The sequence below is a fragment of the Trematomus bernacchii genome, unplaced genomic scaffold, assembly GCF_902827165.1.
Source record: "Trematomus bernacchii unplaced genomic scaffold, fTreBer1.1, whole genome shotgun sequence".
In the NCBI taxonomy this organism is placed as follows: Eukaryota; Metazoa; Chordata; class Actinopteri; order Perciformes; family Nototheniidae; genus Trematomus; species Trematomus bernacchii.
In genome coordinates, this window is record NW_022988159.1 from 959,711 (window position 1) to 987,227 (window position 27,517).

Genomic DNA, 27,517 nt, shown 5'->3' on the forward strand with positions numbered 1-27,517 from the left:
GGAAATTGTTCCAGAGCACAGAAAGTATCTGCGTTTTGCCTTCCAGGGAATAGCCTACGAATACAACAGGCTGCCGTTCGGTTATTCCCTATCCCCACGCACATTCAGCAAATGTGTGGCCACAGCGCCTCAACCGCTGCGCGCACACGGCATGAGAGTCTTCTTTTACATAGACGACCTCATAGTCATGGCTGGGTCCCGGGAACAGGCAATGTTTTGCACAGCACAGTTGATCACACACCTAACCAAATTAGGTTTTGCGATCGATGGGAAAGAAAGAGCACCCCCATACCTCGCCAACAGGCGTTGTATTTGGGTGTGGTGCTCGATGCAGACGCGCTGCGTGCCACCCTGTCAGAGAGCAGACGTGCGCCCCTTCTCAGGGCGGTGCACAGGCTGCGACAGGGGGCAACAGTGACAGCTTTAACTGTCATGCAGACTCTGGGTCTCATGGCGGCTGCTCACATGGTGGTCCCGCCGGTTACTACATATGCGCCGCCTGCAGAGGTGGTTCCCCAGCCTGCGTTTGGAGGTACAAACGACGGCAGGTGACCATCCCTCCCTCCCTCAGTGGGCGCAACCTCCGGTTTTGGGGGTCTCCGGACCACCTCCGGAGGGGGTCTCCACTGGGACGGGTGACCTCCTACATCACAGTGTTCACGGACGCGTCCGGAACAGGATGGGGAGGGACCTGCCTGAAGAGAGCTATAGGTGGGCGCTGGGCTCTGACAGAGTTTCGACACAGCAACCTCCTAGAGCTACGGGCAGTAGTGTTAGTCCTCCGGCATTTCATGCCCCTAATTCAGGGGAGACATGTAATGGTCAGGAGCGACAACAGCACCACAGTGGCTTATATCAACAGGCAGGGCGGAGTCCGCTCCGCCTCCTTGTTGACCACAGCGGAGGAGCTGTGGTGATGGGCCTCAGAGGTGGTGTTATCTCTGAGAGCCCTCCATGTCCCAGGACTGGAGAACAGAGGGGCCGACCTCAGGTCGAGGGGCGGCCCCCTGCCAGGCGAGTGCTTCACCCGGAGGTGGTGAAGCAGGTCTGGGCCCAGTTCGGGAGAGCAGAAGTGGACCTGTTCGCCAGCCGGCGCAACAGCCACTGTGCCCTGTGGTTCTCCATGGCCCTGAGCGACGACCCGCCCTTGGGGGTGGATGCATTTGCACACGAGCCATGGCCAAGGAAGCTGCTATACGCCTTTCCACCGCTGCGTCTCATTCTCCCTCTCCTGGGGAGAGTGAAGCGAGAACGTCTGGCAGTCATTCTGGAAGCACCGAATCGCGTCGGGGCTCCGTGGTACTAAATGACACAGATGGGCCAGCCCTGGGCGATCCCCCAGTTCTGGGGGGCGATGTCTCAAGGGGCAGGTGCAATCGGGGCGTTACCCACTCTGGGCCGTCCTCTTCAGGCTTGGCTCCTGAGAGGGACAGGCTGAGACAGGGTGGATTGTCTGACAGCGTTATTCAGTCTATCCAGGCAGCTAGAGCAGAATCCACCACAGCCTGTTACAGGCCAAAGTGGCTGAGATTCCAGCATTGGTGTGAGGAGCGGGGAATAGAGCCCCTATCTTGTGAGTTGGGCTCTATTTTATCCTTCTTACACTTACTGGTGGACAGAGGGCTGGCGCATTCCACGGTGAAAGTGTATGCAGCAGCCATCTCGTCCTGTCATGAGGGATTTTGGTGGCAGGTCAGCCTTTAATCAACCACTGATGTCGCGGTTTTTACAGGGGGTTAGGAGACTGCGCCCTGTAGTGCACGTCTCCACCCCACAGTGGGACCTGCCCCTAGTGCTCGAGGCTCTGGCCTCGGGACCATTGAGCCTCTGGAGCTCTCCCCTCTGAAAGCATTGTCGTGGAAAACAGCTTTGCTTCTTGCCTTAACGTCAGCCAAAAGAGTGTCCAAGTTAACTGCTCTGTCGGTGCACCCGAGTTGTTTACTAGTTTGGGGTGGCCGGAGCGGCGCGACACTTAGACCGAACCCCTCCTTTGTGCCTAAAGACCTAAGGAGTGCGTTCAGGTCGAGGGCTCTTCAGTTAGGGGGTTTTAGTCTCCCCCCCATGGGGGGCCAGGGAGGCTAAACTGCACCTCCTCTGCCCGGTGCGTGCGCTAGCATGTTATGTGGAGCACACGGCTGCCCTTAGACGCACCGAACAGCTGTTCGTGTGCTTCGGGGGCGGGGTGATCGGGAAAGCTCTGTCCAAGAAACGCCTGGCAGGCTGGCTCTGCGAGTGCATTGCACATGCCTACGGACAGGCAGGGAGAGCCTGCCCCACGGGGATTCGTGCGCACTCCACACGGGCTGTAGCTGTGTCAACAGCCTTATTCAACAGTGTGGAGGATTTATGCACAGCGGCGTCTTGGTCGACGCCAGGCCCCTTTATAAGGTTTTATCGCTCGGACATGACTGGCTCTTTCTCCTCGTCTGTGCTTGCTGGGGCAACACAGGATTTGTAGGGGGGGAGGGGGGGGGGGGGGGTTGTGGGTCAGTTGGCATCTGACCCCCTCCCCGGACGTGATGCGCCTTCACCTTTCCTGGGCCCTCTGAGGGTCCCGGGATAGGCAAGGGGCGCGCTGGCCCGTTACGGGCGGAGGAGAGGCAGGAGGGGGATAGCCCCCCCACATTTTTTGTCCTCTCACACTCTGCACGGGGTCAGTGCTTGAGTGTGAGGCATGGGCGCTGGCGCTCTCCCTGTTATCCTTAGGGATTCAGGAAGGCAGGTGCGTAGCAAGCCCATACAGGGCCGAGGGGGCTCTCCCCACCCGTCTATGGGCGGGGGGGGGGGGGTCCCCCGGCACTGTTTTTTGAGCACACTTTCTGCGAGGTAAGCGCAGCAGGGTGTGCTCTGTCAGCCGCAGCCCAGATTTCTCCTCGGTCACAACCGGGTTAAGGGAGAGTGTGGGGCAGCAGCTGCTGACCAGAAAAGCCGGTCAGGGGCAGTAGGGTGGAATGGTGTTGGACAACAGTGCGCGTATACATCAGGGCTCCACCCACTGTACCCATAGAGTCCAGTAGAGGGCGGAGCCTGTGAGAGATATAACGGGGGGTTACATATTGTAACCCTAGTTATATAAACACAGGCGGAGCCCTCTACTCAGGGCACTGTCTGTTCTATTCCGCTCGCTGAAGAGAGGTATAGGATGATAGTCAGGAGGCGAGGCCTCCTTTTATACGGTGTGATGCGCGTGCATTCAGGTAGGCCCGCCCTGGGCCGGCTACGTCTATAGAAGTCTCAGTGGGAGAATGCACGCGGGATAAGGTAGTACCCATAGAGTCCAGTAGAGGGCTCCGCCTGTGTTTATATAACTGGGGTTACAATACGTAACCCCCCGTTTTATTGGAGATAATATTCGCCATCTGCTTGATATGATAGATAATCATGAAGAGGATGGAAAACCAGGGCTTTTATTTATAGCTGACTTTGAAAAAGCCTTTGATACATTAAAATGGGATTTCATTCAAAAACCCCTCCAATTCTTTAATTTTGGGGAAACCATTATACAGTGGGTGAAGGTTTTATATAACCAACCTACCAGTCAAATAGTTAATGGATATTTATCAAAAAGCTTCAGCCTGTCCAGAGGCGTACGTCAAGGGTGTCCACTGTCTCCATATCTGTTTCTATTATGCATTGAAATTCTTGCTCTCAGAATTAGAAACAATTCATGTATAACAGGCTTAAGATCAAATGGTATTGAAACAAAAGTAACATTATCTGCAGATGATGCAACTTTCTTTCTACAGCCTGAAAAAACTGCATTAGATGCCCTCATAGTTGATTTAAATAACTGTTCAAAATTAGCTGGGCTAAGGCCTAACTTTGATAAATGCTGTATTATGAGAATAGGAACATTAAGAGGCACAGATTCCGAGCTACAATGCTCAGCTCCAGTCTAATGGTGTAATGCAGAAAACTGAGAAAATAATTCAACCTTGGAAAGGGAAAGCTCTCTCATTACAGGGAAAGATTACATGAATTAATGCTCTTGTGATTCCACAGTTTGTTTATCTCTTAATTTCACTTCCCTCCCCAGAGGCGTCTTTTTTTAAAAGCTTTGAACAACGAATGTTTAAGTTCATCTGGAATAATAAGCCTGACAAGATAAAAAGGCAATACATATATAATACACTTGAAAATGGTGGACTAAACTTAAAAAATGTGGCAGCAATGAATTCATCCTTAAAAGCATCTTGGATGAATAAGATGTATCATAATAGCCTTTGGAGAACAAGTCAGAACTTATTTTCAGGGCACTTATTTTTTGACTGGAAACTGTTTCCCTTTTTCTAATTAAAGTCTCACCACTGTGAATGGTTATTCAAAGAAAGATTAGTTGAAATCTCACCATTTGTTAAAGATGCATTGAAGGCTTGGTTGAGTTTCCAGTATTCCCCCCCAGATACACCAGAAGAAATCCAAAATCAATTAATATGGTTGAACTCAGAAGTTTTAATAGATGGAAAACCACTATTATGGGAAAGTCTCCTGAGAAAAGGAATTATTTGTATGAATGATCTACTAGATAGCTCAGGTAATTACATTTCATATCAGTGTTTTTGCTGTATGGTCAGATATGTGATTTCCTTCACTTTAACCAGCTGCTTTCAGCTATTCCAACTAACTGGAAACGTACATTAAAAAAAGATGGAAACCGACAACAGGTCTGCACACCTCATACAAGAAGTCAGAAATGGCTATCAAAAAGGAAAATAAATAAAATAATTTATAATCACTGTTTACAGAGCAAGGGGCTTACTGCTTTTCCTCATGCGGTCTGTTCTTTCTGGGAAGAGGAATTTAATATTCTGATACCCTGGAAACAATGTTTTAGAACCATATACAAAACAACAATTGATTCCTATTCAAGAATCTTCCAACTGAAGATCTTTTACAAGATTATCGCTACAAAAAAAACAACTCAACACTTTTAATATCGAACCGTCACCACTTTGTAGATTCTGTGAGGAGGAAGAGGAAGACCAGATGCATTTATTTTTGTATTGTCCATACGTTGCAAGACTGTGGACTGAGATTCAAAACTGGCTTAAGACACTTTATATTGATTTTGCATTTACTCCCTTTGGTCTTTTGTTTGGGCTTTTGGACGAGGACAATACACAGTTGATGAAAACAATTATTCTTCTGGCAAAAATACTTATTTTTAAAGCTCAATCAAGGAAAAATCTGAATTTAAGGTGTGTGAAAAGTAGATTAAAAACACCATTGATTTTGGAAAGGATGATTGGCACAAAGAATCAAAGGGTGGCTCAACACACCATGACATGGGAAACAATCAGCTCTAGTGAAGAGTGGGATCAAAAGGAATAATACATGCTTTTGATGATATTGGACTGTCAACTATTTTTTGTTTTGTTTATGAAATGTTGAAGTGACCAACTGACTGTATTTTATTTGTTTCTGTCTGAGATAAGAATGTCTCATTTTGTTATTGTAATGTCCATGTTTTGTGTCTGTAGCCTGTACAATGAATAAAAAACAAACAAAAACAAAACACTACGACTGACTGCCACAGCTCTCAGCTGCATCACAGGAAGTAACTGCTCATTAGGCTAGAAACTAAAAACATGACAGGAAACAAAACAGAAAACCTTTTCCACTCTTCTGTAAAATCCTATATGTCTGTTAGAAAGTTGCTAACTAACTAAATGTGGATTTGCATTTTCAGCTTACGATATATAGTTTATGGAAGAATGAAAGAGCCTGCAGTCAGTGGGTAACATCACTGATCTGTTGTGATTCCCCAGAGAGAGAAACACCTCCCTGTGTTTAATACAATACTGCTGAACCAGCAGAGACCCCTTACTGACCTGAGGGTCTCCAGTCTGCAGTCTGGACTCTTCAGAAGATCTCTCAGCAGCTTCACATCTGAATCCTGCAGCTCGTTGTCACTCAGGTCCAGATCTCTCAGATGGATGTTGGACTTCAGAGCTGAGGCCAGAGCAGAACAGCTGATCTCTGACAACCTGCAGCTCATCAGTCTGAATAAAGAACACATGATGAGGATACAAATCTGTTTATGATCCAATCAGATGTTCAGGTTTATTAAGTGTAGCTCAACATTCCTGTCTCCTAATCAATGAGCTTTTCCCTGAATTACAGTGACTGTCTTTCTGTTATTGTGGATCATCATAATATCAGCCTACTGTTTATTATCTGTGAAAACATTTAAATCAATGGGAAGCAAGAAAAACATGTATGCTTCAGAGATCAATGTAAAACTAATATTAGTTCAGATGAACTTCTTTATTCAGATGTGACCATTTACTAAAGACAACATACATTTACTTTAACAACTAACAGTGGATATCTAACATATATATTTGAAGAAACAGTCAACTTTTATGACTGCAGACTAAATGTAGTACAAGAAAAATAAGAATATGAACAAAGCGACTGTGGCAGTGGGGTGTGGTTAGAGCGCCGGCTGCTGGAGGGATGGGGGTGGCTCCAGACAGCTGGACAAGGATCAGGTAACCAGGTGAACAGTAAAGCATGTCAGTAACCTGGTTCTTGTCTCTTGGTCTGGGTCCTGGGGGCAGAATGACTTGCCCCAAGAAAGCCTGTCACTGGCAGCAGTGTTCTGTCTGTTTCCTAAAGTATTGATGTATTGTTTGCAAGCTGTGGCCAGTCAATAAAGCTTTCTTTTAAGCAAGCCTTCCTCTCCTTCTGTCCTTTTTAACTGGGTGAGCAGGAAAACCCTCACAACGACATATACAAATGTATGGTTGTTCAAGCATTAGGTTCAACTGTTAATGAAACACATGAGATCTCCAGCAGTAACAGAGAGTCAGTGAACTGACCTGAGAGTCTCCAGTCTGCAGTCTGGACTCTCCAGAAGATCTCTCAGCAGCTCCACTCCTGAATCGTTCAGAGCGTTCTGACTCAGGTCCAGATCTCTCAGATGGATGTTGGTCTTCAGAGCTGAGGCCAGAGCAGAACAGCTGATCTCTGACAAACTGCAGCTCCTCAGTCTGAATAAAGAACACATGATGTAACTTTAGAAAACAATGTTCCTGTTTGAAATAATTCAAGGTTTAATAATCTGCTCAGAGCTGAAGAAGGTTAGAAAGTGGAAACTCCAAACAGGTTAAAAAACTGTAAGATACAGAAAGAGGAAAAGAGCTCTCATTAATATTAAAGACAACGTGCTTCTACTTCAATAAAACGAGGAGACTTCACATCTGAAGCTCTGCTCCATCTACACTAACTCATGATGTGCAGCCAGACAAATACAAACCACAGAAACTGATTCAACTCAAGATCACAACGTTTACAAAGATCACAATTCAGGATGAATTTTAAATGTGAAGAAAAACATCCAGAATATGTATTTTAGGAACAGTGGAGTCATCAAATCACAGCATCTTCAGAGTAAACTATTCAGTCAGTATGAGCATCAGTGGTGACTGGTCATTAGGGGCAGGTGGGGCACAGCCCCACCTAGTGTCAGCAGAAAGTATTACACAATGATTACAAAAAATGCAAAGAGATGCAAAAAAAGAAATTAAAAAAAATATAAAATATATTTTAAGGTCATGTTTAATCATCTGATTCGTCTGTACATTGCTGTTTTAGTATGTGTTCTTCTAATTAGTGTCTACAGTGCCGTTTTGAGCCATGTGGGACAAAACCTGATCATGCCCCCCACCCCACTGTCAAAGTGAACGGTGACTGTAAAAACTACACTGCGCATGCTCCGAGTATTTTTCAATGTAATGTGTGTGGCAAAAAAAAAAAGACCATAGGGGCACAGAGCTGCCATCCCCACCATAAGTCATCTCACATCATTCAGAGCTGATTGGCTGTAAGTACGTGTGCCGCGAAAAGTGTGGTGCTTGAAGAGGAGACGAGAGAGCTGCAGTGACGCGTCCTAAAACCAGGAAGTAAGCTGCAAAAAAGCAATGAGGTTTCTCCATAGGATTTTAGAAAATAGCTCGAAATAAGATCTGTGGGAAACGTACCTGTTAGATAAATGCACGTTTTGTTCAGCCGGATAACATCCACATGTCTACCCTACTTTTATCATTTTTTTATCATAAATCTATCGATTAGATTTATGATAGACTTTTGAAACTACAAGAAGATAAGGAGGACTTTTACAAAAAAGTTATAGACATTTTTGTCCAGAAGGATAGACAAATGGACTTCATCTTCAAGTCAAGGTAAGACCGCAATTTTTTGAAAATGGGATCTTACACAATTCAATATTTAAATGATAAAATTACATTTTTTGGGTATCCTTTTGTTGAACTGTCTGTTTAAAATTAATCGAAGCATCAGACAAAAAAAGCTTTTGAAAATAATATTATATTTTGGTTTAGGTCAAAATATAATATTTGTAAACCTGAAGAGTCAGTGCCAGTGCCTCACCAGCCATGAACCTCACTGCACGTCACTGCAGAAGCCTATATATAGACATCTACGTTTTTTGTGCCCCACCACTTTTGTACATATAAAAACGCCACTGATGAGCATCATGTAGCTTCAGGAACATGTTGGAAACAGCAACAACTGAACATACTTGTTAGTGTTGGATAGTTTTAATAGAATTATTTTATTATATTTGATATCATTTGTTAAAATCATGATGGAGAATACAAGATGAATTTCAGCTGTTTAAAAGGTTCAGAGTGAATTCTGCAGTGATGGTTTTTGTTGTTATATTTAAATGTAAAGATCAACATTGCATTATGCAACTCTAGCATTAAGATGCTCAGTGAGGATCAGAGTGAGATCAGCCTGATGTCTGCAGCTCAGAGTCAACACAACTCTCACAGATTCATCTCAGCACACAAGTTAAAGATGGAGAACTGACCTGAGAGCCTCCAGTCTGCAGTCTGGACTCTCCAGAAGATCTCTCAGCAGCTCCACTCCTGAATCCTGCAGAGCGTTCTGACTCAGGTCCAGATCTCTCAGATGGATGTTGGTCTTCAGAGCTGAGGCCAGAGCAGAACAGCTGATCTCTGACAAACTGCAGCTCCTCAGTCTGAATAAAGAACACATGATGTAACTTTAGAAAACAATGTTTCTGTTTGAAATAATTCAAGGTTTAATAATCTGCTCAGAGCTGAAGAAGGTTAGAAAGTGGAAGCTCCAAACAGGTTAAAAAACTGTAAGATACAGAAAGAGGAAAAGAGCTCTCATTAATATTAAAGACAAGGTGCTTCTACTTCAATAAAACGAGGAGACTTCACATCTGAAGCTCTGCTCCATCTACACTAACTCATGATGTGCAGCCAGACAAATACAAACCACAGAAACTGATTCAACTCAAGATCACAACGTTTACAAAGATCACAATTGAGGATGAATTTTAAATGTGAAGAAAAACATCCAGAATATGTATTTTAGGAACAGTGGAGTCATCAAATCACAGCATCTTCAGAGTAAACTATTCAGTCAGTATGAGCATCAGTGGCGACTGGTCATTAGGGGCAGGTGGGGCACAGCCCCACCTAGTGTCAGCAGAAAGTATAACACAAGGATTACAAAAAATGCAAAGAGATGCAAAAAAAGAAATTAAAAAAAATATAAAATATATTTTAAGGTCATGTTTAATCATCTGATTCGTCTGTACATTGCTGTTTTAGTCTGTGTTCTTCTAATTAGTGTCTACAGTGCCGTTTTGAGCCATGTGGGACAAAACCTGATCATGCCCCACCCTCTCACTGTCAAAGTGAACGGTGACTGTAAAAACTACACTGCACATGCTCCGAATATTTTTCAATGTAATGTGTGTGGCAAAAAAAAAAAGACCATAGGAGCACAGAGCTGCCATCCCCACCATACGTCATCTCACATCATTCAGAGCTGATTGGCTGTAAGTACGTGTGCCGCGAAAAGTGTGGTGCTTGAAGAGGAGACGAGAGAGCTGCAGTGACGCATCCTAAAACCAGGAAGTAAGCTGCAAAAAAGCAATGAGGTTTCTCCATAGGATTTTAGAAAATAGCTCGAAATAAGATCTGTGGGAAACGTACCTGTTAGATAAATGCACGTTTTGTTCAGCCGGATAACATCCACATGTCTACCCTACTTTTATAATTTTTTTATCATAAATCTATCGATTAGATTTATGATAGACTTTTGAAACTACAAGAAGATAAGGAGGACTTTTACAAAAAAGTTATAGACATTTTTGTCCAGAAGGATAGACAAATGGACTTCATCTTCAAGTCAAGGTAAGACCGCAATTTTTTGAAAATGGGATCTTACACAATTCAATATTTAAATGATAAAATTACATTTTTTGGGTATCCTTTTGTTGAACTGTCTGTTTAAAATTAATCGAAGCATCAGACAAAAAAAGCTTTTGAAAATAATATTATATTTTGGTTTAGGTCAAAATATAATATTTGTAAACCTGAAGAGTCAGTGCCAGTGCCTCACCAGCCATGAACCTCACTGCACATCACTGCAGAAGCCTATATATAGACATCTACGTTTTTTGTGCCCCACCACTTTTGTACATATAAAAACGCCACTGATGAGCATCATGTAGCTTCAGGAACATGTTGGAAACAGCAACAACTGAACATACTTGTTAGCGTTGGATAGTTTTAATATAATTATTTTATTATATTTTATATAATTTGTTAAAATCATGATGGAGAATACAAGATGAATTTCAGCTGTTTAAAAGGTTCAGAGTGAATTCTGCAGTGAAGGGTTTTTGTTGTTATATTTAAATGGAAAGATCAACATTGCATTATGCAACTCTAGCATTAAGATGCTCAGTGAGGATCAGAGTGATATCAGCCTGATGTCTGCAGCTCAGAGTCAACACAACTCTCACAGATTCATCTCAGCACACAAGTTACAGATGGAGAACTGACCTGAGAGTCTCCAGTCTGCAGTCTGGACTCTCCAGAAGATCTCTCAGCAGCTCCACTCCTGAATCCTGCAGATCGTTGCCACTCAGGTCCAGAACTCTCAGATGGATGTTGGACTTCAGAGCTGAGGCCAGAGCAGAACAGCTGATCTCTGACAAACTGCAGTCCTCCAGTCTGAATAAAGAACACATGATGTAACTTTAGAAAACAATGTTCCTGTTTGAAATAACTCAAGGTTTAATAATCTGCTCAGAGCTGAAGAAGGTTAGAAAGTGGAGACTCCAAACAGGTTAAAAACTGTAAGATACAGAAAGAGGGAAAGAGCTCTCATTAATATGAAAGACAACGTGCTTCTACTTCAATAAAACGAGGAGACTTCACATCTGAAGCTCTGCTCCATCTACACTAACTCATGATGTGCAGCCAGACAAATACAAACCACAGAAACTGATTCAACTCAAGATCACAACGTTTACAAAGATCACAATTCAGGATGAATTTTAAATGTGAAGAAAAACATCCAGAATATGTATTTTAGGAACAGTGGAGTCATCAAATCACAGCTTCTTCAGAGTAAACTATTCAGTCAGTATGAGCATCATGTAGCTTCAGGAACATGTTGGAAACAGCAACAACTGAACATACTTGTTAGCGTTGGATAGTTTTAATATAATTATTTTATTATATTTTATATAATTTGTTAAAATCATGATGGAGAATACAAGATGAATTTCAGCTGTTTAAAAGGTTCAGAGTGAATTCTGCAGTGAAGGGTTTTTGTTGTTATATTTAAATGGAAAGATCAACATTGCATTATGCAACTCTAGCATTAAGATGCTCAGTGAGGATCAGAGTGAGATCAGCCTGATGTCTGCAGCTCAGAGTCAATACAACTCTCACAGATTCATCTTAGCACACAAGTTACAGATGGAGAACTGACCTGAGAGTCTCCAGTCTGCAGTCTGGACTCTCCAGAAGATCTCTCAGCAGCTCCACTCCTGAATCCTGCAGAGCGTTGAGACTCAGGTTCAGATATCTCAGATGGATGTTGGACTTGAGAGCTGAGGCCAGAGCAGAACAGCTGATCTCTGACAACCTGCAGCCCTCCAGTCTGAATAAAGAAAACATGATGAGGATGAAAATCTGTTTATAATCCAGTCAGATGTTCAGGTTTATTAAGTGTAGCTCAACATTCCTGTCTCCTAATCAATGAGCTTTTCCCTGAATTACAGTGACTGTCATTCTGTTATTGTGGATCATCATAATATCAGCCTTCTGTTTATTATCTGTGAAAACATTGAAATCAATGGGAAGCAAGAAAAACATGTATGCATCAATGAAAAACTAATATTAGTTCAGATGAACTTCTTTATTCAGATGTGACCATTTACTTAAGACAACATACATTTACTTTAACAACTAACAGTGGATATCTAACATATATATTTGAAGAAACAGTCAACTTTTATGACTGCAGACTAAATGTAGTACAAGAAAAATAAGAATATGAACAAAAGGACTGTGGCAGTGGGGTGTGGTTAGAGCGCCGGCTGCTGGAGGGATGGGGGTGGCTCCAGACAGCTGGACAAGGATCAGGTAACCAGGTGAACAGTAAAGCATGTCAGTGACCTGGTTCTTTTCTCTTGGTCTGGGTCCTGGGGGCAGAATGACTTGCCCCAAGAAAGCCTGTCACTGGCAGCAGTGTTCTGTCTGTTTCCTAAAGTATTGATGTATTGTTTGCAAGCTGTGGCCAGTCAATAAAGCTTTCTTTTAAGCAAGCCTTCCTCTCCTTCTGTCCTTTTTAACTGGGTGAGCAGGAAAACCCTCACAACGACATATATCTCTCAGATGGATGTTGGACTTCAGAGCTGAGATCAGAGCAGCCCAGCTGATCTCTGACAAACTGCAGCCCTCCAGTCTGAATAAAGAAAACATGATGTAACTTTAGAAAACAATGTTCCTGTTTGAAATAACTCAATGTTTTAATAATCTGATCAGAGCTGAACAATGTTTTAAGGTCAGCAATGATGTAGAAACAAATCCCTGATAATCTGGAACTCTCTGCAGCAGTTTCTCTCATCAGATGTTTAACAACTCCTTCATCTCCCTCACAGCTCATCAGTACTGACAGCATCTCCACTGACTCATGGAGCACAGAGTGAGTCTGTGGAAGCTCAAACACTCTCCGTCACACATTCACCTTCTCTGATCTTTGTTATTCTTAAAGTTTGGATTCCATTTCCATTTGGAAATACAGAAAAAAATAAAAGCATTAAAATGTCTTCAGTCAAATTCTGAAAATCATAAATACAAACAGATCTGTATGAACTGCAGTCAGTGAACTGACCTGAGAGCCTCCAGTCTGCAGTTTGGACTCTTTAGTCCAGAACTCAGCAGCTCCACTCCTGCATCATGCAGATCGTTGTGACTCAGGTCCAGCTCTCTCAGATGAGAGGGGTCAGACTTCAGAGCTGAGGCCACGACTTCACATTCAATCTCTGAGAGTCCACAGTTAGAAAGTCTATAATGACACATATATCACAACTTGTGTTAGTATAAAAACAGAGGAAACATTTAATTAACTTACTGAATTTGAAATGGAACAACCTTTAACATATTATGTCGATTGAATTTAATAATAGAGTTTTCTTTATTCATTGTCAGCCTGTCAGCCATTATTTTAAACTCTTAAGCATTGTGGTAAAAACAGATCTGATTTCATGTTTAAGAAACTGCAATGATATATTAATAACTGCTTTCACCGATAACTGTAAATACTGCTGTATGTTGTGATCACATGCTGCTCTGATAACACCTCTAAAGTCCTTCATGTGTTTGACATGTCGCCTCCATCACTCAAAATAATGTGAAGAAAATAAATAAATGTTAAAATGTCACAATATATAAATAGAATAACTGGATCATTTAATTTTGCTCTCAAAGTATTTAACATGAAACATTTTATTGTGTTTATTTGAAGAAATAAACTTCTGATCCACATCAATTCATAAAGCTAATCACATCTGGACTTACTTGGCCTTCCTGCAGTTCCTCACAGCTAGAATCAGTCTCCGTCGTCCCTCCTCTGATGTGTGGTACTTCTCCAGGTCCAACTCATCCAGAACCTCCTCTGACATCTGCAGCATGTAGGCCAGAGCAGAGCAGTGGATCACAGAGAGTTCCTTCTCTGATCTTTTCCCTGACTTCAGGAACTCTGTGACCTCCTGATGTACTGAGTGGTCCTTCATCTCTGTCAGACAGTGGAAGATGTTGATGCTCCTGTCAGGAGAGATTTCATCACTGCTCATCTTCTTCAGGTTGTTGATGGCTCTCTGGATGATTTCTGGACTGTTGTCTGTGCGACCCAGCAGGTCTCCTAACAGTCTCTGGTTGGACTCCAGAGAGAGGCCGTGGAGAAAGCGGACAAACAGGTCCAGGTGGCCATTTTCACTTTGGAGAGATTTCTCCATGGCTCCCTTAAGGAAGACATCCAGGGATGGGTAATCATAATCACTGTTTTCACTGTTCTCATCGTCCCCGTCTCCCTGCAGGAAGTCCTTCAGTACCGCTGTGTTCCTGTTGGTGTAACAGTGGAACAAGTAGACTGCAGCCAGAAACTCCTGAATGCTCAGATGAACAAAGCAGTAGACTGTTTTCTGGAAGATCACTCTCTCTCTTTTGAAGATCTCTGTACAAACTCCTGAGTGCACCAAGGCCTCAGTGACACCAAGACCACAGCGCTGCAGGTCTTCTTGATAGAACATGATGTCTCCTTTCTCCAGATGTTCAAACGCCAGCCTCCCCAGCTTCAGAAGAACCTTCCTGTCAGCCTCCGTCAGCTGCTGTGGACTCGTCTCATGTCCCGCTTCATACTTCTGCTTCTTCCTCTGTGTCTGGACCAGCAGGAAGTGTGAGTACATGTCAGTGAGGGTCTGGGGCAGCTCTCCTCTCTGGTCTGTAGTCAACATGTGGTCCAGAACTGCAGCAGTGATCCAGCAGAACACTGGGATCAGACACATGATGTGGAGGCTCCTGGAGCTCTTGATGTGAGAGATGATTCTGCTGGACAGGTCTTCATCACTCGATCTCCTCCTGAAGTACTCCTCCTTCTGGGCGTCAGTGAAGCCTCGTACTTCTGTTACCCTGTCCACACACTCAGGAGGGATCTGATTGGCCGCTGCAGGTCTGGAAGTTATCCAGACGAGAGCCGAGGGAAGCAGCTTCCCCCTGATGAGGTTTGTCAGCAGCACGTTGACTGAGGACTGCTGTGAGACATCAGACACAACCTCATTGTTTCTGAAGTCCAGAGAAAGTCTGCTTTCATCCAGGCCGTCAAAGATGAGCAGCACTTTACAGACAGCCAGCTGCTCTGCTGTGACCTTCTGTAAGGTCGGATGGAAAACATGGAGCAGCCTGAGAAGACTGTACTGCTCACCTTTGATCAGGTTCAGCTCCCTGAAGGAGAGCGGGATCACCAGACTGACATCTTGGTTTTCCAAACCCTCGGCCCAGTCCAGAGTGAACTTCTGCACTGAGAAGGTTTTTCCAACTCCAGCGACTCCGTTGGTCAGGACCGCTCTGATGAGAGTCTGTTGGTCAGGTAAGGCTTTAAAGATGTCCTGGCACTTGATTGGAGTGTCATGGAGGGTCTCTTTCTTGGAAGCTGTCTCCAGCTGCCTCACCTCATGTTGGGTATTAACCTCTTCACTCTGGCCTTGTGTGATGTAGAGCTCAGTGAAGATCCTGTTGAGGAGGGTTTCACTTTGATCAGTTCCTTCAGTCACACGTTCACATCTCCTCCTCAGACTGAGCCTATGTTCATCTAAAACCTCCTGCAGACCACTATCTGCTGGAAGAGAAGGAAACATGAGAGAATCAGGAAAATGCTTTTGAGAATCTGAACAGTCAGGGTTTTAAATGTCATGATTTGTATAAAACATTTTAATGTCTATACTTTACAACACAAAAGAATCCTGGACATGAAGACTCCAGAAGGAACCACAAATACTAGTTGCCAGATATTTATACTATCATACGGAAATGTTATATAAGTGCTGGGCTAATGTAGTAATGTCTGAGTAAGACAGAAAGCGTTTTTTAGGGAAACACTGCTGTCCCACGTGAAATATTTGTGTACACACTTTAAAACCAAAGCCTTGAAGAAGGGATCAGATGATACAGTGTTTCTATAGAAGAGTAGACACCCAGACAGCGGTAAAGAGGCTGCACGTGTTCGGCCTCTTACTTTGTAAAATGCTCCATCTTTCTCCACACTGAGGACAGCAGGAGTCTCCTGATGGAGGAAGCTGCTCCCAGTATGAGGCGATGCACTGTCTGCAGAACCAGTGTCCACAGCTGGTAGAGACTGGATCCTTCAGGACGTCCTGACACAGAGCACAGCTGGACATCTGCTGCTCCACAGGAACACCACTCTTCCTCTTCCCTCTGTGGAGATGAACACATCCTTTACAGCACTTTACATTAGTGGAGCTGATTCTCACCAAAGGTACAACAATGTGGCAAATTCTAGTTTCATATTTAAAATATAATTAGATTATATTTCATCATGATAAGGTAGATAGTGGTTAGTTATTCATATCATTAGGAAACAAAACAGCTTTGTGTCTGGATTCATAACATCAGCTGAATTAATCTGGTACACTTTAGCACTTTGAACCCAATTTACATTGAATTTCCTGTTAATTAATGCAATAAACATATGGAAAGGGTGCCAAAATAACAACATAATGATATTGATTTGAGTTAATGCTTCGTCAGGTCTGTCTGCAACACAACGAGCAAAACACTTTAAAATGTTTGTTTTCTGAATGGAGATTGGTTTCATTAAAGCTAGGCTAGGCTAACATTGTAGCTGATCCATCTACACTCAAAATAACTCCATCCAGTCATAAGAACAGCAGCTATTATATTGTTAGCACCACAGACAGTCTCTGGTTTATCCAGGTACATGAATAACCCTGATTGAATATGAGGTGCTGTAGAGCTCTGGGTGCTGATGTTCCCTCTTCTGATTTATCTCAGCATGTCAGTGACGACAGGAGCAGAATCTCAACACTGTTTTTGTAACAGAGCGTCACAAACTTTACACTCAAGTTGTAACTTTTCAAGTTGTGTGAATACACGGGGGATATGAATGTTGCTTCTTCACTTCATTCGTGTTGCCAGGTACACATGTGTGTCTTTGTATTGACTCTACATGTAATCAGTTACATCTGCTAATGCTAAACACAACCAGCTCACCAGGTTATTACTATTATTAATAAACCTCTTCAAATACGTCTGAAAAAGATGCTGAGGTAGTCAACTCATTTGTTGGAAGATTTATATTGTTTCAAGTATTATTGTCATTTTAAGAACATGTCATAACACTGATACATTGATAATATAATAGCATATTGAAATATCCTAACATATTGTTAACTGTCCTCTTCGTCCTTGTTGACTGAACTTTAATGCTTTTATTGGTGGCTTGTTATTACAATTCATTTGTGAAGTTCTACATGTTTGTATTTGATTTGCTTAACCAGAGGTCCTACATGTGGAGAGAGAGTGTTATTTTACTGGAGTAGTTTACTTAGTTCTCTACTGCCTTTCTTTTTGTACTTTACTGCAAATCTTTACTCTAATCTACTGCATTTCTGTACTTCATTCTACAGAGTGTCTGTACTCTACTGCGCTCATGTAATTATGAAAGAACAGTTTAGATTATACGATTATATATAAAATCTGAATCCTCTTGAGGTCAGGTTACAGTAAAACCTCTTACTTTGTGTCTGAGGGTCCGGGTTCATCTCTGAAGTCTGGAGGTTCCTCTTCAGACCAGTCACTCTTCATAGACAGACAGCTGGGGACTGGAGACTCTGCTCTCCTTCTGTGGAAACAACACATGTTTTGCACTTCATCAGTTCATTCAAAGAGCAGCTTTTGACTTCTGTCTGTTCACCTGATTAAAGATTGTTGGACTTGCTCTGAACTGAATCTAATGAATTACATTGCGTTACATAAAACTGGATCCTCTCCAGGTCAGGTCCCAGTAGAAACTCTTACTTTGTGTCTGAGGGTCCAGGTTCATTACTGAAGTCTTTAGACCGGTCACTCTTAATAGAGTGCATGCCAGAATCAGGAGAAGCTGCTCTCAGTCTGTGGAAAAAACACATATTTTACACATATCACCAGTGTCTAATGATTTTAAAGCTCATTGTCTGTCTCTAAATTTTACACAAGTAATTGAAAGTCCTACTCGTCTTAACACCAGGTGTCTAAAAAAATCATCTCTTATCGATCTTTTAATTACTAATCAACCCCATAAATATACTGCAACCGGGGTCTTTGCTAATGACCTAAGTGATCATTGTCTAGTTGGTGCTATTAGGGATACCAAAATCCCCCGTACTAAACCCTGTGTTGTTCTGAAAAGAAATGTTAAGCACTTTATAGAGCAAGCCTTTCTTCATGACTTAGTTCATTTTAAATGGGATCGTATTTTATTGATTGGTGATGTTGACCATGCTTGGAAGTATTTTTATGACAGTTTTAGTTATTTTTTAGATAAACATGCTCCGTTTCGCCGGTTCAGGGTGAAGGGCCGTTATACCCCCTGGTTCACTTCTGATCTGGCAGCCCTCTTACGCAAGAGGAATCTCCTTTGGGCTGCTGCGAGGAAGACAGGCTCTGAGGCTGACTGGCTTCTTTTTCGTCAACTGCGTAATCGCTGTACTGCTTCCATTAAAAAAGCCAAAAGCGATTTTTACTTATCCCAGACCACAGACAGTTTAAACGATCCTAGGAGATTTTGGCATGCCATAAAATCCCTCTCTGCCAGCTCTCGCTCCTTAGAGCTGCCTCCAAACATTGTTGTTGACTCCACCCCTGTGTCAAATAAGACAGAGATGCTTAATTGTTTTAATAAACATTTTATTGCCTCCAGTTCCTTGACACATTATCTTTTGGTAAATCATCTCCCTCCATCGCCAATAGTCATGCCTCCAGTAGCCACACTTTCTCCTTCAACCCCTTCAATGTTGGGGAGGTTTGTAAGGCTCTAAAGGGCCTAGACCCCAATAAATCAGCAGGCCCAGACGATCTCCCCCCTTGTTTCTTACGTCTAGCTGCAGATATTATAGCCCAACCAGTGTGTCATGTTTTTAATCTTTCTATAACAAACAATGTCATTCCAGATGTTTGGAAAACTGCAAATGTTCTCCCCTTATTGAAAGGTGGTGATCCCATGCTGATGAATAATTACAGACCAATTTCCAAGCTCTCTATTTTAGCTCAAGTACTTGAAAGGCTGGTGAATGATCAAATCAAAGAATATTTAAGCTTGAACAACATTCTATCTCCTCACCAGTCAGGCTTTAGGAAGCAGCACAGTACAGTAACGGCTGCTTTGAAAGTAGTGAATGACATTGTTGAAGGCTTGGACGCAAAGAGCTACTGTGCAGGGCCGTATCCACCATTGAGGTCACCGAGGTCCGGACCTCGGTAATTATTTCCGAGCTGCGTATAAAAAAACTTGTGAAATAACGGCACTAAACGGGGTTCTTTGTAGTACTTCCATTTACTGACAATGGGGGGCGCTGCATAAGCCTCGATTAAAGCAAACAGAAGAAGAAGACATGTATCAACAAACCACCGCAGCCCGGACTTGTATCGGAGCAGCGGAGGAGTGATGAGGTATCTAGAGATCTGAGTCCAGCGGGCTGCTTGTGTTTCTGTTCATCAGGACATCATATGACCAGCAGATCCTGTGTGAACGCTCTACGTTAGTCCGTGGACGTCCGACAACATGCACACTAACTTATATTGCAGCTATAGGCTATACTTTGGTTTAAATTGCGTGAATAAACTAGCTAGAGAGCTAAAGTTAATTACATTCATCCAATGTCAGAAGGATTACCTTTTAATAAACGTTGTAATGCTTTTCTTTCATGTCAATTTGAGTAAAACATTGAAGATATAACATTGTATTGTTTTCTTTTTACACTGACTCAGATATAATGAAAAGACTACGTCAGTTGAAGCTCAGCTTTGGTAAGAAAGAGACAGGACAGGCAGAGAGAAAGAGAGAGAGAGAAAGTGATGGAAGTCAGGGAGGAACTGCAGGTACAGTCACACAAAAGAATGTAGGTTTAATAACCCTATCTATCTACTGTATCTATCTATCGAGTTATCTATTTATCTATCTATCCATCTATCTATTTATCTATTTATCTATCTATCTATCTATTTATCTATTTATCTATCCATCTATCTATTTATCTATTTATATATCCATCTATCTATCTATCTATTTATCTATTTATCTATCTATCTTCATTTACAATATAGACAATAGGCATACTTTTAACAACATACATATATTGCAGTTATGATGTCATAATAACATACAATTGTATAAAACACAATTTGCTTACATCTTTGTTCTCTTTTGAGAATCAAACAAAACAGATTTTTATTTAAAAAAGAATGCAAACAAACAAGTGAAATGAACTAAATTGCTGAATTGCTTTTAATTCACTGGCAGGAGCGACAAGTGAGAAGGAGCAGAAAGTGAACAACGAGGGAGAGATTGAACAAAGAGAAAGAGTAGAGGACAGAGAGAGTAATGAACAGGAAGAAGACAGAGAGACTAAAGAAGATGGAAGAGAGGCTGCAGGTTATGAAAAGGAGAGAGATATGGAAAATGAATGTTGACAATGTTTTGGGATCATTTTAGCCTCTTCTGCATGTCCAGATCATTCATAGTAACAATCAACTGATTATTATGCATTACACTTTCAAAAATAATTTATGCTGCAGCCCACTGACATGGTTTGAAATCAATATATTATCCATTTGTGACCCCCCACAGGACTTAAAAAGCACCTAACTAGATCATGAAAATCCCAAAAATCAAGGGGGAGTACACCCCCGAACCCCCCTAGCATGTTTGGACCTCGGTATTTAGCAAATCCTGGATACGGCCCTGCTACTGTGCTGCCCTTTTTATAGTCTTATCCAAGGCATTTGATACTGTGGACCATGGCATTCTATGCCAGAAGTTATCCCATATAGGCCTGTCTGACCAAGCTGTTGGTTGGTTTGCAAACTATCTTTCAAATCGCAAGCAATGTGTAAAATTCAGCGGTCTCTCCTCAAGCTTTCTTATTGTGCCCAGAGGTGTTCCTCAAGGTTCGGTCTTGGGACCGACCCTTTTTACTATTTATATAAATGATGTGGGTCAACATATTGATGCCTCTGTACATATATATGCAGATGATACTGATCTATACTGTTGTGCTAGCACTGCTGCCCTTGCATTTGAACGTCTGCAGTCTGCTTTTGACACTTTTCAGTCACACCTGTTCCACCTCAGGTTGGTGTTGAATTCAGACAAGACAAAAGTCATGTTGTTTTCCAATAAGAAAAGGTTACCAACTGTTCTTCCCTGCATCATGTCTGCCCAGCATAACCCCATTGAAGCTGTTAACACCTACAGATACTTAGGCATCACTATAGATGAAAATCTCTGCTTCAAACCACATATTGACTATCTTTTAAGGAAATTGAAATTAAAACTGGGATTCTTTTTTAGAAATAAGGCCTGCTTCTCCACAAGTGCGAGGAAATGGCTTGTAGCTGCCACATTTTTGCCGCTCTTGGACTACGGGGATGTTGTGTACATGAACGCCTCAGCTCACTCACTTTATCTGCTGGATGCTGTCTACCATGGGGCTCTGAGGTTCATAACCAACTGTAAACCCCTCACACACCATTGCACGCTGTACTCTTTAGTTAACTGGACATCACTATCAATGCGCAGATCACTGCACTGGTACAAACTCATCTATACCGCTGGGCTTGGACTGCTGCCCCTCTACATATCCACTTACATATCACACAAACAGTACAGCCATAGCCTACGATCTCAAAATGACATCACTCTGTCCGTCCCCTCAGTACGCACGGAGCTTGGGAAAAAAGCCATATCATACTCTGCCCCTTCAACCTGGAACACACTTCAGCAGGAACTTAAGCTGACCAGTTTGATACCCATCACGGATTTTAAACTAATTTTAAAAAAGCTGGAGAAATCATCTGTGGGTGTTTGCACCTGCTATATCTGACTACTGTATATGGATTTCAATGACTACTTTTTTTTACGATGTTGTATTTTAGTGTTGCCTCTGTGTTTAGTGTCCTGTCTGTCTGTAACTTTGTGTGGTAGTGTTACCACTGACAGGTCTCTCTTGAAAATGAGATCTTGTGTCTCAATGAGATTTTACACCTGTATAAATAAAGGCTAAATAAATAAAAAAATATTATTTAGTTCTTAAAGAGCAGAGGTAATATGAACATGACACTTGATTGGCTAATCCTTCAATCTTCTTGCCTAGTTAGGTTAGCCTCCTTGATTTGACTTCTGTCTGTTCAACGGATGAAGATTTTTGGACTTGTGCTAAACTTTCTGTTTGTTAGTCGTGCTTCTTGGTTTCTGTCGTTACAGTTCAGTGAAAAGTTTTACGTTTGAAGTTGATTTACTTGACTTAAGTATATAAGTTGTTATGGTTAAATTCAACTGCATTACTTTAATCTACTGTGTTTCTTTATTATACTCTACTGCAGTGTTTCTGTACTGTGTTCATGTAATTACTAATCAACAAGTTATATTATCAGATCATTTAATAACTGAATCCTCTTCAGGTCAGTTCACAGCAGAAATAGTCTCTTACTTCCTGTCTGAGGGTCCGGGTTCATCTCTGAAGTCTGGAGGTTCCTCTTTGGACCGGTCACTCTTCAGAGACAGACAGCTGGGGACTGGAGGTTTGGCCTCTTCGTCTTCTTTTAATTCACTCATCTTCTTCAGTCTGAGAGATAAACCAGTAACACTGCAGACACACACACACACACACACACACACACACACACACACACACACACACACACACACACACATTATAATAATACAATTATAGTATGTTAATCTAAACCATCATAATGACAAACTTGGGTTTCAAAACAAATCAGTCAGACTTCAGGCAGGCTGCTCTCCATTTTGACTGCGCTGGGCTGTTACATGTTATGTAACTCTGATGAATCAGAAACCAGGAAATGGATAAAAAAGTTCACAACGTTTGAAGATGTCACTTTCGACTGCAGGAAATATATATATTTTAATTTACAGATTATTTTCTGACATACAGTATAACAGAGTAAATGATTGATGTGTTAAAAAGCAGATCCTGGTGTTAACACTCACCCTGTTGTTCTCCTCCTGCTCTGTCGAAGTGTGAAATGGAGTCTGGCAGTCTGACTTCCTACTTCAACTTTCAACATCCTTCCTGTCTGTAGCTCCTCCCTCTGTTTCATAACCAGCCTCATCACGTAGACAGGTACACAAACAGGGATTATTTGCAATTGCTCTCACAGTAAAACAGCTCCAAAAACATGTTTAAGAAAGTTAGAAAATAGACAAGCAGCTAAAAACAAAAATCAATAAACATCCTGCATTCAAAACCTGACTTGTGAGGTTGTTTTGGGTACTCTCTAGATTATTTGAACTCCTTTATACAGTATAGTCTTGGTTTGTTAAATGCATTGCTGCAGATTCTATGAGATCAATATATGTGTGTAGCTTTGTCCTGTGATAACCACGTATCTTTAAAAAGTCAACTTTTCATGAGTTTTTCAGAAAAACAGCCTGTTTTCAGCTTTGAGACGGTGCATTTTCAAGATGATCCAAGAGGCTTTTTAAAGGCATATAGCTTAAGGAGGAGAACTGCCTCAACACATAAATAAATACTGGATCCTAGTTCATCGTCAACATTTAAAATGGAGATACGTGGTTATCACTGGACAGGAGGGGGAAGAACATCTGTAATCTTAAAGTAACTAAAGCTGTGTGTGTGTGTGTGTGTGTGTGTGTGTGTGTGTGTGTGTGTGTGTGTGTGTGTGTGTGTGTGTGTGTGTGTGTGTGTGTGTGTGTGTGTGTGTGTGTGTGCGCGCGTGTGTGTGTTGAAGTAAAAAGATATGATTCTAAACTGTATTGAAGTAAACATGTATTGTTTGAACTGTTTTCAGTAATCCCATATATAATGTCTTCTCACTTACAACTCACTGACACAGAGATCCTGTTTCACACACACACAGCTCCTTTTCACCAGAGCGCACACACATGTTCTTTTCAAGGTTCTTTCTGGGTAGCATTATGTTCTTTCTGGGCTCATTATATCTGTATACAATGTTTAATTGTCTGAGAGTAACAGTTTATGTGAAAGATGCCATGGGAAAATAAGGGAGTGAATACCGGTGCAGAGATAAGATTGACTTTGACCTTGTAGAACCTTAGAATCTCACGTTCTGGTCAGAACTCTGATTCGCTGTATTGAACCCGGCCAGAGGTGGATCCAACCAGTAAGGACACCTGGGGGAGTGAGCAGCTCACACAGCTCCTCCCCACGGACTCTCTGATTCGCTTCGGAGTAAAATGGGAAGGAAGAGTCGACCCATCTCCGCCCCAAAATATGGATATAAATACTGTTGTTTTTGTATGTAAAAATACTTCTTGTTTGATGAGTTGGCTGGTCCCGATACTTGTATCCGCATCTCATCACAAACCTGAAGTCCGGAGTACTCTGTATAACTTGTATATATGTTTTGTTTCCTACCAGTAAACTCAGATAATTGTTATAACTTTTGATTCCGGTGTTTTCAATTCCTTTCTTTATTAAATAGAGATCAGCCTCATCCAACGAACGGCGCACAGCAGAGGGGGGGGCTATCAGCCACCCCAATACGTGTTCTGCTCCAACAGTGTGTGTGTGTGTGTGTGTGTGTGTGTGTGTGTGTGTGTGTGTGTGTGTGTGTGTGTGTGTGTGTGTGTGTGTGTGTGTGTGTGTGTGTGTGGTGTGTGCGCGCGCGTGTGTGTGTGTGTGTGTGTGTGTGTGTGTGTGTGTGTGTGTGTGTGTGTCTGAAAGGGGGTGTGTGTGTGGATTGGAAAGGGTGTGTGTGTGTATGCTATTGGGTGTGTGTGTGTGCATTGGAAAGGGGTGCGTGTGTGTGGATTGGAAAGGGTGTGTGTGTGCTTGAGACTCGATCAGCAGGTTCTCATCAGTGATTGGTTCTCAGTATGCAGTCAAAGTCTCACTAAGAATCCTCTAGTCAGCTGCAAATATGGTTTTACCCCAAATAAAAAAGCAACGTCTTGTTTCTTCGACGTCTTCCTGGTTTGTTTATAGTTTTCTCTTTGCTTCGTTCCTTCTTGTCTAACCTCGCCTGCTCCTGCAGTTTTTGTGTTTATTTAGTAACAGCTTTAATTAAAGCTCTCTTTTTATTACACTCTTATACCTGCCTCTGCTGTTTCATTCTGCTTTTGACGGTTTTATAAAACCATCAAAAAACAAATCCAGATCTTCATCACGTGCATCTTCTTCATCTCCAGCTCACATTAAATACACCAGTTTTACAGTTTGAACCATCTTTATGAAGGCAAGCACAAAAGTCATGCAGTCAAATTAAAAAGCCATTCAATCCAGAAACTGAATGTAAACTACATTTGAACATAAAGTAGGGATTTCCCGCAGAAGGAAAGCTTTATTTTGAATAAAAGAAACTGTCGGAGCAGGTTGTTGTTGTTAGGTTAAACAAAAAGAAAAGCAGAGATTAACAAAAACTAGAAACAAACCAGGAAGACGAAATACGGTTTGACCCCAAAATAAAATGCATCCAAAGGTTTCTCAGAGGAGTTTTCTCCTGCAGTTTTTATATATATTTGAAAGTGTGAATCATAAAGTAAGGCATTTAATATTTTTAATGTGAGACTTTAGCAGCAGCTGAGTTAATGTCGCACAAACAGTGGACATTTCTCAATACGTTGCTGAATGAAAGTTAAATGATTCATACAGAAGTATTAACCCTTCTCTTGCGTTAGGTCATACCCCCCTTCCCATGCTATTTTCGGTCAAATAGCGGTGTGTTTTTCACAGTGATATCTCTGGAACCCCTTATCCAATTTTGATGGTTGACATCTCATTTGAACAGTCAAAGCAAGTGGAATCAAGGGGTGACAGACAGAATGACACCAGGGGTGAATTTCATATTATTTTTGGCAGTAAGTTCAAAGATAGTGCTTATTTTACATTACTGTATATTATACAAATGCTTGCCATGTAGGCTGTGTTTACTGGAGATGGAAATGCTTTAGTTAGTGTTGTAGCTGAGATTCTTCCCGTTCCAATCTAGCTCGTTAACTTCAGCTAACTTTATGCGAGCGGCAACATGGATCGATTTTTAGTGAAGTTATCTAAAGTGAGAGAGGAGACAGCGTCTGGCCACCCCAGTTGGCAGCTTTGTTTTGAAATAAAAGTTGTGGCTCATCGGACATTTATCAGAGAAAATCCCTGATGTCCGAGGGCAAGTGAATGCAGCACAAGACGCGAGCCTTGTAACCTGGCTGCGAGCGAGGAGGAAATGTGATTGGCGGGCGATTTCAATTGAACGGGCGGCAGGAAAAACGAGAAGCATTCGGACCCAAGTACACGGAAGGAATAAGGTATTTTGCGGTCTACAATGACAGAGAAGAGGACTGTCAAGTGTGGCTGTACTCAGCATTGAATCAAAAACGCACTAAAGCTTTGGATCTTAATATTTTGTGAGGCGTTTTGCTGAACAAGATGGTAATCGCCGCATTCAGCTGTAATAGGCATGCCAACTTGATGCTATGCTCACGGATGACTGATGTATGGGATGTATTGATCTTCGAATCAGGGGGTAGCAAGTTCGAGTCCCACTGCAGTCAGCATGTCGTTGTGTCCCCGGGCAAGACACTTCACCCCAAATTGCTCCTGTGGGAATTGTCCACAGTACTGAATGTATGGAAGTCGCTTTGGATAAAAGCGTCTAACAAATGACATGCAATGTAATGTAATGTAATGTAATAGTCTGGATCGCTGTTGTCTTCCATTTCTGAGACATCTTCCTCTATCTCCTCTTCATCTGGTTCAATCTCCTCTTCATCTGGTTCAAGAGCCAGAGCCCCTCGTACAGAAAATTGCCTAATCGGTCGCCTGCTCATAGAGTGGCGAAGTCCCTCCCCTTCCGGTGGACCTCCATGGGACCTTATTTCAGAAAAATTATGTATTGAAGTCAATGGAGAGAGAAAGATTATCTTTCGATCCCGTTTGAATTGTGCCACGAATTACACATATGATGTTTGTCAATTTAAAAGATAATTTTGCAAGTCAAAAAAAATAAAATGTGTCGTAAAACTGTGAAGTAACACATTTGTTTGTGTGAAACGCTCAATGAACTACATCTCTGGTCAACAACACACGTCACCAAGATGGCCGTCACTACTGTCTTGTCAACAAAACGATTGACTACCCTCACTATCACCACAATGAAACACGTCCAGAAGAATGTCATGCAAAGCTGCCTGCCTGCCTTCCTTTGATTCTCTCTGAACTGCCTGGTCTTTTTAATTTCAACCATTTGTGCAGATAGCATGAAGTAGAAAAGATCGCCGATCGCCGATGCTAGCTTTAGCATTAGCATTTCTCCCCCGGGCTTAAATTGTGTATTATAGAATGATCACACCGGTGACAGTACTCTTCAAAGGGTTCACGAAATATGACTACTACTCTTACTGTTTAACATTTTGGGTT

General features: G+C 42.2%; 1 protein-coding gene across 1 annotated transcript; it reads right to left on the minus strand.

Annotated features, from left to right (window-relative positions):
- Positions 1 to 8,679: 8,679 nt before the first annotated feature.
- LOC117475894 (protein NLRC3-like) lies at positions 8,680 to 23,228 on the minus strand. Its single transcript, XM_034122234.1, has 10 exons — positions 23,116 to 23,228; positions 22,589 to 22,744; positions 17,922 to 18,014; positions 17,641 to 17,745; positions 16,099 to 16,298; positions 13,887 to 15,702; positions 13,201 to 13,374; positions 11,794 to 11,964; positions 10,857 to 11,027; positions 8,680 to 9,010 (listed from the first exon to the last, which is right to left on the minus strand). The coding sequence occupies exons 1-10, from the start codon at positions 23,223 to 23,225 to the stop codon at positions 8,821 to 8,823; spliced, it is 3,186 nt and encodes a 1,061-aa protein (XP_033978125.1). The 5' UTR covers positions 23,226 to 23,228; the 3' UTR covers positions 8,680 to 8,820.
- Between the last annotated feature and the right edge of the window lie 4,289 nt (positions 23,229 to 27,517).